Here is a 14,679-nt window from a genome sequence, read left to right as displayed (position 1 = left end):
TGTTTTAACATGTGCTAATTAAGGAGGGACCTGAATGGAGACACAATGAGGGCCACCATTGTGATCTTTTATTTTGCAAATATGAATCGAATGCTCACGGTGAGCCTGGCACAGTGGTAGGACTTTTAAACTTAAAACTTCTACTTTTCTTCTAGATAGATGTTGAAACAGTTTAGCCACAAAATTTTAATTCCAAGATCTGAAGGGGACTTAAATCATCTGGATTTTCAGGCGAAGATAGTATTTTATTCGTGTAAGAGGCGAGTCCGCCGAGGGTCATGTTCTGAGTCTGCACTTGTAATCAGACATGACTTCCCACACAAGAAAAATCGTTCCCCTAGATGGGCTTCTGCTGTGCTTTATGCTAACTTTTTTTTATATTGCTTGACTGTGACCTCCTCAAGGGCAGGGACTGAGTCTCATTTATTTTTATGTCACTAGTGTTTGCCATAGGTCATTGAAGCTCTATTTTTAACAAATAAAGACAGGTAGTAGCAAATAAATACATTTGTCATTCCCTAATAGTCTTGTCAATTTGTGACTAGTTGGGAAACTAGTTTGTTACTATTCTGAATTTAGAAACTTCTTAATAAAAGCTTAAAGTTATTTAGAATCTGATTACATTTGTGACATGAATTTTTGAAGTTCAAAGATCTTGATGAAATCATTTAGTAATGAAAAACAGGGATAGGAACCGTGGACTGCATTACTTAGAGTCGGAAAGAAAATTAATAGTATGGGGACTTTATTTAGTATCAACAGAGAGAGGAAGGTAGACAACCAGAGAACTAACTTTGATGTAAGTATTTGCCTGGAAGAACCATACAGGCAGGGGAAGCGGCTGACATTAGGTAGGTAAGAGTGGTAGATGCAGACAAGTCCGGTGCATTTTATAATAGAAAAATCTAAAAAGGATACTGGGAAATGTCTTGGGAATATACTGGACATAATTAATTAAAATGTGTGTTTGTACCCAGTTCTAAAATATTAGGATAATTTAGAATTGATATTTATGATTAGGTATCAGATGAACCTATTTGGTGTGGGGGCAGAAGAACTTGGACGTCGATCTAGGGCCCTAGTGTGGCAGTGTGAAGAAGGGCAGCTGTGATACAGTTTCCTATACGCTCACCCTTCTTCTTTACCAGTTTAATTTGGGAATGAGGAACATTTCATTTTTTGAGAACAATCCTTTATATTTATACTCTCTGATGAAGCACTTTAAATCTCTAGACTGAAAACAGTTTATGATTAAAAATACACTTTAAAAAATATTACTTAAAGCAGCGACCCCCAACCTTTTTGGCACCAGGGACCCATTTTTTCCACGGATGGGGAGTCAGAAGGCGGAGCCCGGAACTCAGGCGAGCTTCACTTGCTGGCTGCCGCTTCCCTCCCGCTGTGGACTGGGTGGGGGGCGTGGGGGAGGGGCGGAGCCACGAGGCGGAGCCCAGGCGAGCTTCTCTGGCTGCTAGGTCCTAACAGGCCACTACCCGCTACTGGTCTGCAGCCCAGGGTTTGGGGATCCCTAACTTAAAGGGTTAGTATTACGGAAAGCATTATGGAGCAGATTGTTACATTCCAACATTTTATGAGCTTCTAGAACTCCATTGTCCGCTAATCACATCTGGCTGAATTAGAACTTAACAAAATTAAAAATTCATTTTCTCAGTATCAGTAGCCACGGAATTTGGTTTTACTGCTAAACGTCTCTTAGTCAACGTATAAGAGATTTAGATTAAAATCATGGGGCAAGAAATGTTTTTTGATTAATGTCTTTCCTTTCTAGTGATTTCCAATTTGGGGCTTTCTACAGGTTTTGCTTCGATGACATTCTGACTAAGGTGCAAATGATCATAGCATTGTAATGACTAGCAAAACGTGTTGTTAGCCTTACAATACCACTGTTGTTATGAATGAAGATACTTAGTCACATAGAAAATAGTAAAGTTGAAAAATCAAAGAGCTTGTCAGAATTGTTTTAGAAATAGTGGTTAAGTGAGATTTTAAAAATTGAGATGTAGAGCTCATTTTTACAAGTGAGGGGATAGGCATATAAAGAGTTGAGTAGCTTGCCCAGGCCTACACAGCCAGATTGTGCTAGTGTCTGGCCTGAAGACCAAAATCATTTACTAAAATTTTATCCTGCGTAAGTATGCAGTGATACTGTGTGTGACTGTTTTAACCTTGGGTATTTAATAAATATTTTAAATGGACTAAGGCAAACTTCCCTTCTGAAAAAAGTATGCTTTCCTGTTTGGAATTCTAGAGTAGTTTAACAGGTGCAGAGGGATGAGTCAATGACCTTGGCCCTATGCTCAGATCCAGCATTAGACCCACCCTGGTGAAAGGCGACTATGTCACTACCGGGACGAGCCTTCTGGCGCGAGCTGGAGGTAGAAATAACCTTAAGGAAAGATGGCTGCTGACTAGTTTCTCTCCTTAGCTTCCAGAAGATGTGGCCTCATTATGCTGAGTTTAGAACCAAGGAGAGTTTGAAGGTTGTAGAACACTCCTTTAAAGCGGGGTAGGCAAACTTTTTTAAAGGGCCAGGCAATTAGTATTTTAAGCTCTTAAGGCCAGATGGTCTTTGCCCTTGTAAAAGTAACCATGGGCAATATGTGAACAGGTGGGCATGGCTATATTCCAGTAAAACCATGTAGCCAGGGATGGGGGTAGGGGTCATAGTTTGCCACCCCTGTCTTAAAGCACATCATAGTGGTCACAGTCAGAGCTTAGAGGCTTTGGCTAGAAGTAAATGATAGACTTATTCAAGGGTCTTAGGGTTTTCAGACTGGATACAACTAGGCAAAAACTCAGATGTGTTTTGAAGAAGGAAAAAAATTAGGAGTTCTTATAATAAAATATATTCTTGAGAATAATCGGTCTTGTATTCTTAGCACTAGGATTGGTCCAGGATGGTTACCAGTCAGATGTTAGGCAGTGTGGATGATAGATGTCAGGTGATATGGATATATGAGTCTTTCAGAGCGAGATTAGAGGGTTATTTGGAGGTCTCATGTATATTCAGGCATTACAAAATTAGGAAGTTCAAAAATTTAAGTTCCTAGGCTAGTTAAAACAAGAATAAAGTCACTTCCTCCTATATCAGCCTAATTTATTTTAGTCATTTAGCAGCTTGACTATAGTGACTTCATTTTATTTCTTCACTCTGTTCTTTGTAACATAAGCATTTCCAGAGTAGTGAAGGCATCCCCAGTTATAATAGTACAGTAAGGATTGGACTCTTCTCTACTTAGGTAAGACCTCACTTACTTTGCTTGGCGTACCATTAAGTAACCAAGGGTTAAAGGATATGCTACATCTCAGCATGCTTGGTGTAGTTACTTCCCTTCCTTCCTTCCATAGCAGGAATTAACGGCAATCCACAGCTTAACCCCCTGTTATCATGGAAATAAGTAATCTTCATGGAGAACAGAAATTGGCACCTAGGGAGCCCAACTATTTATTGATTGCTTTTTATATATGTTGAAATAATGGAGGTTAAATAGTGGCAGAAATGAGCCTTGTATTTTAGAAGAATTTATCTGATGAGGAGGTTAGGTTGGGGACAGCATTCCTAGGTAGCAGACCACTCAGTAATCTTGGGGAGACATAATGAAGTCCTGAGATAAAGCATTGGAGGGGGGTGTAATTTGCAGATAGTTTTATGAAGTGGAATCAAAGGATCTTGGGCTTACTGATCACGTGGGTTATAAGGAGAGGCATTTTAGGATGACTTGTTAGTTTCTGACTCGAGTGGATGTATGGTGTGCCATTCATCGATATCAGCCATGTAGGAAGAAGTGCAAGTTTTTTTCGTGGGACGTGTGATAAATTCAGTTTGGATATGTTGAGTTCTGAGGTATGGTGTGAGGGCGACTGTGGGGCATCCAGTGCCCAGGAATACTAAGAATGAAGTATTAAGACTATTTAACCTGTTGACAATAAATTGTAAACTGCTGCAACTCTGCTGTTTGCCTAACATACTATGGCTACTTTAAATAGTACTATACTGCTGGGAATGTAAATTGGTAAAATCTTTCTGAAAATCAGTTTGTATCAAGAGACTTAAAAATGCTCTCCTTTCTGACCTGGTAATTCTTTAGGGATTTTGTGGTATCCCCCCCTCCGCCCCCCCCAAAATATAGACAGAATTGAACACAAAAAGTTCATGATATAGACAAGTGCAAGTATCTAGATGCCCAGTGTTTGGGAAATAGCTAAGATGAAATGATGAACAATTGTTGGGGACCCCCGACACACAGAGATCCCCTGGTGTCACGGATGAAATGAAGACTTCCCAGGCAGCTTGTGCTAGGGCAGAGAAGACTGGCTGATGTCTGAGAGACAAATACCTTCCCCGAAGGGCTTTTATTGAGTGCAGTAAGCTTAAGGGCACATAGCATGCACGTAAAGCCCTTCAGTCAATGTTAAACAGCGCTGATTACAGAAAACAGATATTGTTCAGGGATAACAATGGAAGGAATGTTGTGATCTCCCTCAGGTCAGGGTGTGTTGGACACAAAGACTTCAGATGGATACAAAATAGGGAGGGTACGTTCAACACTGCTGCTGGTATGATAAAGCTATCAAGCGAGGTAAAAGAACAGGGAAGCGAAATAAAAGAACAGGGCAAGCTTCCAAGGACATAAAGCATTTTTCTCATGGCCAGATTCCCACCAGGGCCCACTGCCTAGCACATGGAGGCATGTATGCACCCAGCTTTCCCGGTTTTGCAGTCAGGTCCTGGCCTGTGTGGGGCTCCAAGTCTCGATACTTTCCCAGGGGCACCCCGACAAACAGTCATTGTAGTCATTTGCCATGTAATCGTTTGAGGACTTTTCTGACCTGGGAAGAGTCCTCTAATAAGAATGAAAAATTACAAGTGCTTCTAGAATGTTAATGTGCGTATGGATCACTTGGAGATCTTGTTAAAAGTCAGCTTACATTTCGGTAGTGTGAGAAACACAATAAAAATAGGGACACAGGACTTGAGCAGCAAAGTGAAGTGTTTATTCATGAGTCTGCCGAGTCAGGCGCACCACCAGCCAGGAGAATGTCTGGCGAAATAGACAAAGAAAACTGGTTTTATAGTAATGTGATTAGCTTCCCCTCCCCTCTCCTTCTCCCCTGTTTTCCAATCCAGGTCCACAATCTTACTCGATTAACTGCTTAACTCAGGGTGTGATTAAGTAAGGGTAATCTAGTTATAGGTCTATCTCCAACTTATTTGCAAAGTTATCTAGCTACATCTTCCCATTTCTCTGTGTTTGGTGACAACAATCTTCCTCCTTTCGATCCCAGGGATATGTGTGAGGAGCTGTGGAATGTCATTTCCTCGCCCCTTTTCCATGATTCATCTGTTTGTTAATTATCTCCTACTGGTTTGAGAGTCACTGGCTTGCTTCTTTATTCCTAACAGTAGGTCTTGGGTAGGGCCTGAGGTTCTCCATTCCTAACCACTTCCAAGTGATCTGTTGTTCTCAGTGCTACCACATTTTTTTTTTTAGATTTTATTTATTGTTAGAGGGAAAGGAAGGGAGAGAAGGGGGGAAACATCTATGTGTGAGAGAAACATAGATCAGTTGGTTGCCCCTCCCACATGCCCTGACCAGGGACCAGCCTGTAACCAGTGCATGTGCCCTGACTGGGAGTCCAACCAGTACTTTCCGGCATCCTGTTGGCTTTGCAGGACGATGCCCAAGATGTCCAACTGACTGAGTCACACTGGTCAGGGCTGTACTGGAAAGGTGCCAAATTACTTTGTCTTAAACAACAAAATAGCCCTAGCTGGTGTAGCTCAGTGGGTTGGCTTCGTCCTGGGGACCAAAAGGTCAGCAGTGCAATTTTGGACCAGAGCACATACCTGGGTTGCTCTCCTGGCCCCCCGTTGGGGTGTGCAAGAGACAACCAAACAGGGTTTCGCTCACATGTGCCTCTCTCCTTCTCTTCCTCCCCTGCTTCCCCTCTCTCTGAAAATAAATAAATAAATAAATAAAAGCTTTTTAAAAAATCTGTATCTTGAAGACCAAAACAGAGAAATCGAAAAGTTAGAAGTGGTTGCCTGAATACTTTTACTTTTCTGGATTTTTTCTTATATTTGATATGCCTACTGTATTTGAGCACTTACTATCTGTTCAGACACTGGGCTGAGTGTATTGTGAAACCTCATTGGCTAGGCAGAGGAGTGTGATGGTACCTACATCATGGGATTTCATGTCTTAGTACATGATAGCTTCTTTTAATCATCACCATCATTGTTATGTTTCTGTATATGAGATAGTTGAGGCACAAAAAAAGGAAATAACTTGCCAAAGGTCACCATTACACTGTCTCAAGGAGTGGGGGGCAAAAAAGCAAACATTGGTGCAGCCGGTCAGTGCCAACTTGATCTTTTTACAATGCCTCTGACCACCCTCCCCTGCCCCCTGAATCCCAGCACACCCCGGCTTCTAAAAGCATGCCCAGGTTTTTGCTGAAATTTTGTCAGGAGCTTCTTTAGACCTTCTATAAATATTGCTGTTCAGAAATTAGGGAGTGATTTGGCATAAGGTAAAAATGAGAGAGTTATTTAGATGAATAGATTCAGGCAACCAAATGAAAAAGAGTATTTTTTTATTTTCATTTAATACTGAGTTAATGTGGAAAAACTTTTAAAAGAAACATATATTTATTTACCTGTTTGTTTGTATATGTAAAATGTAAAGAATGATGGCAGTGAACAGCCATGAACCTACTACCCAGTTTTTAAAAAGAATATTATCCTGTCTTTTTCCCCTCAAAGGTCCTCACTTTCCTGAATTTTTGTTTCCTTGCTTTCCTTACTTTTTTTACATATGTTCAGTTCCTACAATATATTATTTATTTTTATATAACAGCGGATTATATATCATATATTTTCCTACAACTTGTATTTCAGCCAATATTTATGTTCCTGAGTTTTATCCGTATTATTGTGTGTAGCTATAATTTACTAATTCAACTGCATTTCATTGTATGACTATACTGTACTTTCTTTGTTCAGCCTACTAGTGATGAGCCTTTGGGTTGTTTCCAGATTTTTTTGTTTGTTATTTCTAACAGTGCTGTGATGAAGATTGTTCATATTTCATGGTGGCCATTTGCTGGAGTTTGTTGAGATGTGTCTAGTTTGGAGTATAATACCTAGTCATAGAGAATATACATATTAAGTTTTACTAGGTAATGCTAAATTATTTTTCAAAATGGTTGTACTAGTTTATTCACCCACCATCAGTCTGTGTAAAAATATTCTAATTAATCCACGTTTTAACCAACATTTCAGATAGACAGGCTTTTAAATTTTGCCCATCTGGGTGAAGTAAAATGACATTTCATTGTGAACGTAATATTTAACTTTTAAAAATATGTTCTTTATAGATTTTATAAACAGGCAGTACCCAATGTAACCTTTAGTTATTTGGAAATTTTTTTGAATGCCAAGTGTGAATAATGTTATTTAAAACGATATAAGCTTTTTAATTGTTTACTACTTTTGTGTTACATAAGATCTTTTATGATATTTTGAAAAATTCACCTTGGGTGGCTCTTTGTTAATTTCAAAACACATTTTGTATCATTTCAAAAGTGATTTCAGAGCGGCATTCTGTAACTTGATGAAGAAATCTAAAGTATTCAGCTGGTTTTGCTGAAAATTTTAAGTTTGGAAATTGAAATTATGAAGATAAACTTATTGCACACTAATCCTCTTCAGTCCCCACCCCCTACCTCCGCCTTGCCTTCTAGTTGATGCAGATATTAACTTATTAGTTATAAACAACTTATCTTTTGTTTGGCTGCTTAGAGAATTTCTGTTAAGGTGAAAACATACAAAACTTTCTAAGTGGATATCCTTTAAGAATCCAGAAGTTTGTAAGTGACAGCACAGGATTCATCATTATAAGGAAATAATTATACAGAAAGACACTTTTAAATAAGATTGCTCTCTGCTGAGAATTCTTTTGCCATTTATAAAAACACCTTTTATGTTTTAGCACCAGTATGCATGAGCGAGTGAACCGAACGGAAAGACAATTTCGATCACTTCCAGCTAATCAACAGAAGCTACTTCCTCAGTTTCTTCTCCACTTGGACAAGATCCGGAAATGCATTGATCATAATCAAGAAATACTGCTGACCATTGTGAATGATTGCATACATATGTTTGAAAATAAAGAATATGGAGAAAATGTATGTGAAACTTGTTCCATTTGTTTTCATTTTAGAGTTTACACTCAACATTTTGTGGTCTTTCTGGATTTCATTTTTATAACTTTGCACAGATAGGTCATTTGCTCTACTCAGAGAATGTTTTTGTTTGTATATTCAGTCATTTGATTAGGCTTAATAGAACACTATGCCAGAAACTGAATTTCTTCACTGATTTTTTTTCTTTAAATATTAAGATAATTGTTGGCATTTTTATACACTTTCAGATAGTGTTCTGGCATACAGTGACTTAAATTTTTATAAATTTCCCTTGCTAAACTCATTGTTTCCAGTATCTTGTATCTATTGATAGTTACCTTTTAAGAAATTGTATTCACTGATAAATCTCAAGGGACTGGCAGTAATAGAAACTGAAGTCCTCTTTTTGTATCCACAGGATAGATACAGTTGGGCCACTGCACTGTAAGCCTCTCCATGCTGCCCCATCAATGACCTGGAGGGACTTTTCTCTCTCTTAGAGAATGTTCCGTTTTCATAGCAGCTCAGTGCTGGTTCTCTCCTGAGTAAAGACTGCTTAATTATATAGTGGTTTCATGATTAATGGACCATAATCTTTTGAGGGTAAAAGTGAGACCACCAAACTTTTCATTTAGGATCTCAAGCTGCACTCAAAACCTGTTGAGGTGAGAGGCCAGTGATTTATCCACTAATCTCTCTATATAGTCCCTTAGTAGCATGTCTGTTTAACCATATTCAAGATTCAGTACTTTTCTCAGGAAGTAATTGATTTCTTTTTTTTAAACAGGGGAATGGAAAGATTATGCCAGCATCTACATTTGATATGGATAAGTTAAAATCCACACTGAAACAGTTTGTACGAGACTGGTGTGAAACTGGGAAAGCAGAGAGAGATGCCTGCTACCAGCCAATCATTAAAGAGATTTTAAAAAATTTTCCAAAAGAGAGATGGTAAATAGTATCTTGTTATTCACCAATTTCTTTAAGATATGTAAGCACTGACTTTCTCTGTGAGGCATTTTAGTCTTGTTTAATTTTTATAGTTACTGTGTGCCTATGTGTGTGTGTGATGGTATATTTGCTCTCAGATGCCTTGTGTGAGGTTGCAGTTGATGTTGTGAATAGTTTTTGCTCTAGCACATAGGGGAAATTAGAAATTAAATAATGAGAGGGTTAGATTGAATGTTTATTTTTATAATTGGCTTTATGACAGAGCAAAAAGCTGCAAACTTAATTTTCCTCATGACATAGTTGTAAGCAAATGAGGAATTGATAGCTTAGAGCAGAGATTCTTCACTTTTTTATGTCATGAAAACCTTGAGCAATCTGAAGCCCATGAAAATAACATTTACAGATGTCTGAGATAGCCCGGGCCGGTGTGGCTCATTGGTTAAAGGTCACTGGTTCCATTCCAGTCAGGGCACATACCAGGGTTGCAGGTTGGGGCGTGTGTGAGACGCGCCTGTCTGTGTTGCTCTCTCACACCGATGTTTTTCTTACTCCCTTCCCCTCTCTCGAAAATCAATAAATTTGTTCTTGACTGAGGATAAAAAAAAAAATTACAAATGTATAAGATGAAATACATCGGATTACCAAGAAACCAGTTATTTTGAAATACAGTTATCAAAAACTCAGCTAATTTGTGATATAACCTGCTTTTTATCATGTATCTCATTTCTAGCAGCAAGTGTTTCTGTATTTAACTAATATGAAATGGAAATGTGATTTTTATTGTTGATAAAGTCACAGGTTCTCCTAAAACTACTACTGTTCGTTGCCTGCATTTATAATTGGGGGGAAAAAGTATCAGTTAGAGGTTAATGAAATTAAAATTAATTTGTTTTTCCTATCCCCTTCATAGATCCAGTGAATTCTCCCCAAAGACCCCTTGGGTCTGTGGATGTCAGGTTAGGAACCCCTGACTTAAGACACTATATGTTTAAGGAGAACCACTGGATAGAATTTAGTCTGTCATTTAAATGTCTTTGTAGACAGTTTCCTTTTCCTCACCTCCTTCCCCTCCTCAATGATTGACATCTTTAAGTTTGGTATATCCTTCCAGAAATTTCAGTACACATGTATTGAAATTTTCTTCCTCTTAAAAAAAAACTTTTTGTTTTAAAATAACTTTAAAATTACAGATAAGATTTATGAATTGTACAGAGAGCTCCCGTATACTCTTTATTTAATCAATTCTTAACATTTCACCTTTGCTTTATAATTTCTTTTTTCTACTTCCCTCCTTCCTACCTTCCCCCACTTTATATCTGTGTTCTTAAGAACAATGTTATTCTTTTACATAAACACAGTACAGTTACCACATTAAGGAAATTTAACCTTCAGTACTGTTTTCTAATTCAGTCTATATTCAAGTTTCATAACTTATCCTGATTATGTCCTTTGTAATGCTCATTTTAACCCTGGCTGGTTTAGCTCAGTGGATTGAGCGTCGGCCTGCGAGCTAAGTGTCGCTGGTTCGATCTTCCAGTCAGGGTACATCAGAGAAGGAAAACTCTGACTCCAAAAAACCTCCGCTGCCTTGCGGCATACCTCTTCAGGGGAAAGGCTAAGGGAGTAAACCCCGACAGAAAATCCGGAGCCGGAGTCCCTAAGGCGGTTTGACGTTGTAGTCAACACCGGCAACTCCTGCGGCGCACCTGAACCCAAGCTGTATCGACTCCGTCTTTCCCTTGGACCCTTCAGCTGCGAAGAGAGGGGGGGTCTGCTGCATGGGCAACAGCAGACCCTCCATATCACCCTGCCCAGGCTCTGTAGCTTCAGCTCCACTGGAGAGGACACTCCAGCGTCATCGCAAGATGTCGATTCAACACGGGAGGAGACAGATGCCGTGTCACTCCCGAGTCGGACTGCACAGCCATTCTCGGCGGTGCAGATAGACTCTTAAGAAGCTACACCATCGTCTCTCGAGACGGACGGCTGCCGACGACGACGAATGCTCATTTTTCTCTCCAGTCTAGAATCCAATCCAGGATATTGTGGTACATTTGATTGCAATGCCTTAGTCTTTTTCTTTTGTCTTTTTTTTTGGGGGGGGGGGGTTAAAACAACATTTTATTCTCTTAGAGTTCTAGAGATCAGAAGTTTGAAGTCAGTTTTCTTGGGCTAAAATCAAAGTATCATGAGGGCTGAACTTCTTCCAGAAACCCTGGGTTTGAATATGTTTCCTTGCTTTTTCTCAGCTTGTAGAGCTGCATTCCTGTCTTCCAGTGGCTCAGGGCCCCTTCCTGCAGCTTCAAAGCCAGCAGCAGCAGCATAGAGAGCATCTGGCTTCAGTGTCACATGGCCTTATCTCACGTCTTAGCCTTTAATCTGGAACAGGTCCTCTGCCTTTTTTTTTTTTTTTTTTTTTTTTTTTTTTTTAATGACATTGACATTTTTGAAGACTACAAGGAAATTACTTGATAGAATATTCCTCAGTTTGAATTGACTGATGTTTCTTCATGACTAGATCTAGAGTGTATGTTCTCTTTCAAAGTAATAATAATACATAATTAATGTGTCCTTTTCAGGATACTACATTCAGAGACATACAGTGTCTGTCAGCTCATCATTGATGATTTTAATTTTGATCAGTCAGTCAAGTTGTTATTTGGTTTCACCACTGCTTAGTTACTGCTTCTCTTGCAACTTACAAGCAATTTCTAGGGAAACACTTTGAGACAATGCAGTTAATATCCTGCTACTTCTCAGACTTTCTTCCCCCTGGAATTATTATCCATTGATGATTCTTGCATGAACTAACCTGTGCTGTGATGGTTGTGGAATGGTGATTTTCTTTTCTTTTTCTTTTTTTAAAATATGTTTTATTGATTATGCTGTTATAGTTGTCCCAATTTTTTTTCCCTCTGCTCCTCTCCACCCAGTGACCCCCGCTCCCTCCAGTTGTCCCCCTCTTTTAGTCCATGCCATTGGTTGTGCATATAGTTCTTCTCAACCTCTTCCTGTCTACTCCATTCCCTCCTACTATGCTTCTTAATTCCTGCATCATCTCCTTCACTTTTCCCCCTTCCCCTTCCCGCTGACCTCCCCCTAATATGTTCCCCATACCTATAATTCTTTTTCCACTCTCTTTGCCTACTTAGTTTGCCTTTGTTTTGATTCCCTAGCTTCTGTTATTGGTTGTTGTGATAGTTTTCATTTTCATGTTCATAGTTTTGATCCTCCTTCTAAACAAGTCCCTTTAGCATCTCATATAACAGTGGTTTGGATCTGATGAACTCCTTCAGTTTTATTTCGTCCTGGAAGCACCTTCTCTGCCCTTCTATTCTGAATGACAGCTTCACTGGATAGAGTATTCGTGGCTGTAGGTTTTTGATTTTCATTACTTTGAATATTTCTTGCCAGTCCCTTCTTGCCTGCAGAGTCTCCTTTGAGAAGTCAGCTGATAGTCTAATTGGGACCCCTTTGTACATAATTCTCTTCTTCTCTCTTGCTGCTTTTAAGATTCTCTCTTTATCTTTAAGTTTGACATTTTGATTATAATGTGTCTTGGTGTGGTTCTCCCTGGGTCCAGTTTTTCTGGAACTCTCTGTGCTTCCTGGACCTGTAAGTCTATTTCCTTCCCCAAGTTAGGGAACTTCTGCTTCGTTATTTTTTCACGTAATTTTTCAATTTCTAGTTCTTCACCTTCTGGCAACCCTATAATTCAGATGTTCATTCGCTTATAGCTGTCCCAGAGGTTTCTGAACCTCTCCTCATATTCCTCTTTTTGTTGTCTCTTTCTGCACTATGTTCCGATTTGTTGATTTGATCCCTGGTTTTTGTTTCCTCACCACTTGTCTCGTATGTGTTTTCGTTCATTTCAGCATGACTAGCCTTCATTCCTTTGTTAATTCTGTAAGCTGCCTTATGACTATAGCTCTGAACTGAGCCTCAGGAAGATTTTCTATTTGTTCGTCGCTTAATTCCCGTATCTGCTTTTTGGTTAGCTGCATAATTGGTATTTCAATCATGATTCCTGCCATCCTGACCATTTTCGTTTATCTTTCCTTCTTGGGTGAGGCTGTCACACCTATGCTATCAGGTGCAGAGTTCTGAGCACTTGTCACAACCCAGCGACGTGTCTCACCACACTGTGGCGCTTTGTGTGGGGGCGGGGGGGTCCAAGATAGATTCCTGCCGTTACTCCCCGCTGAGAGACCGGGCGCCTCTTCCTCCATTCCCATGCCCTCTGGGCCTCACAGTCCGATGCAGTGGGGGTCTGCCTTCCCCAGCGTTAGAATTGCGATCTGACCGGTCTCAACTGCTGCCGAGACTGCTCCCCTGGCATCTTGCAGTCCCGCTGCGGACAGCACAGCCCGACCTCTCCGCCCTGGTTTTGCCCCTCCTACCCGTTTGGACAAGCACCACTTGTTTATAACTTCCTACATTGGACTTCCATGTAGTTTTATTTTCTGGAACTTCTGGTTATTTCTGGTTTTGCAGTAGTTCTAGTCCTTAGTTGTGGAGGGAGACAGAGCGTGTCAGTCTAAGCCTCCATCTTGGCCAGAAGTCTCTGGAACGGTGATTTTCTAACATTACAATTATCAGTCAGCATTCTACTGTATCTGTGTATCTTAACTATTATCAAGAAGGATTCGTGATTCCTATTTTATTCAATTATATTCAGTAGTTATAATCTATTACTATTTATTTTAAAATTTATTTTCAAATTGCCTCAGATTTGGCTAGCAGGAGTCCCTTAGTTGGCTCCTATGTCCTTTTGGCATGGCATGCCCTATTCTTCCTTCCTTCCTTCCTTCCTTCCTTCCTTCCTTCCTTCCTTCCTTCCTTCCTTCCTTCCTTCCTTCCTTCCTTCTCTTTCCTCCCCTTCCCTTCCCTTCCCTTCCTTTCTTTTCTTTCCTCTCTCCCTCTCTCCCTCTCTCCCTCTCTCTCTCTCTCTCTCTCTTTCTTTCTCTCTCTCTCTCTCTCTCTCTCTCTCTCTAGCACTTGCTTACTTTCTAGCACTAAAAGATACTTCAGTCCCTTCTTGTGTCTTTTCTAGTTCAGTACTGGAATTGGGTACTTTTTTAAGGACCTGGTTTCTTTTACTGTGGAATGTTCTATAGAAATCTGGATCTGGCACTTGGCATGTTCATTGTTAAGATGTCATTTCTTCTGAGCCTTTCAGTGGACAGAATACACACACACACACACACACACACACACACACACACACAAAATCATGAATTTATACTGATAACTCCAAGATAGAACATTCACACATAAATGCACATATTTAAAATCATAATCTCATATTGATACCTCTAATTCAGTCCAGCCCCATTGGGTTACTTCTTGGCTTCTCCTATTCTCTGTTCTGACTCTGACTTCTGACATCAATACATTTCACTCAATCCTGTAATACAAAGAAATTTTTCAGAATTGCTAGCTCCATACAATTATGAAAAACAAAACTAACCAAAGTAGTTCAGGTTCAGGATTTGTTAACCATTATTTCTCTTCCTAAAC

General features: G+C 39.7%; 1 protein-coding gene across 1 annotated transcript in view; it reads left to right on the top strand.

Annotated features, from left to right (window-relative positions):
• CARNMT1 (carnosine N-methyltransferase 1) overlaps positions 1-14,679 on the top strand; it is a 49,365-nt gene that overhangs the window by 1,104 nt on the left and 33,582 nt on the right. Inside the window, exons 2-3 of the mRNA XM_090274180.1 lie at positions 8,016-8,211; positions 8,996-9,159. Of these exons, the coding sequence (XP_090130306.1) occupies positions 8,016-8,211; positions 8,996-9,159 (360 nt within the window). The remainder of the gene's footprint in view (positions 1-8,015; positions 8,212-8,995; positions 9,160-14,679) is intronic.

The sequence above is a fragment of the Furipterus horrens genome, unplaced genomic scaffold, assembly GCF_987537825.1.
Source record: "Furipterus horrens unplaced genomic scaffold, mFurHor1.1.pri manual_scaffold_4, whole genome shotgun sequence".
In the NCBI taxonomy this organism is placed as follows: domain Eukaryota; kingdom Metazoa; phylum Chordata; class Mammalia; order Chiroptera; family Furipteridae; genus Furipterus; species Furipterus horrens.
Note: the sequence above shows the minus strand (reverse complement) of the source record. Positions and strands in the feature narration are given on the sequence as shown.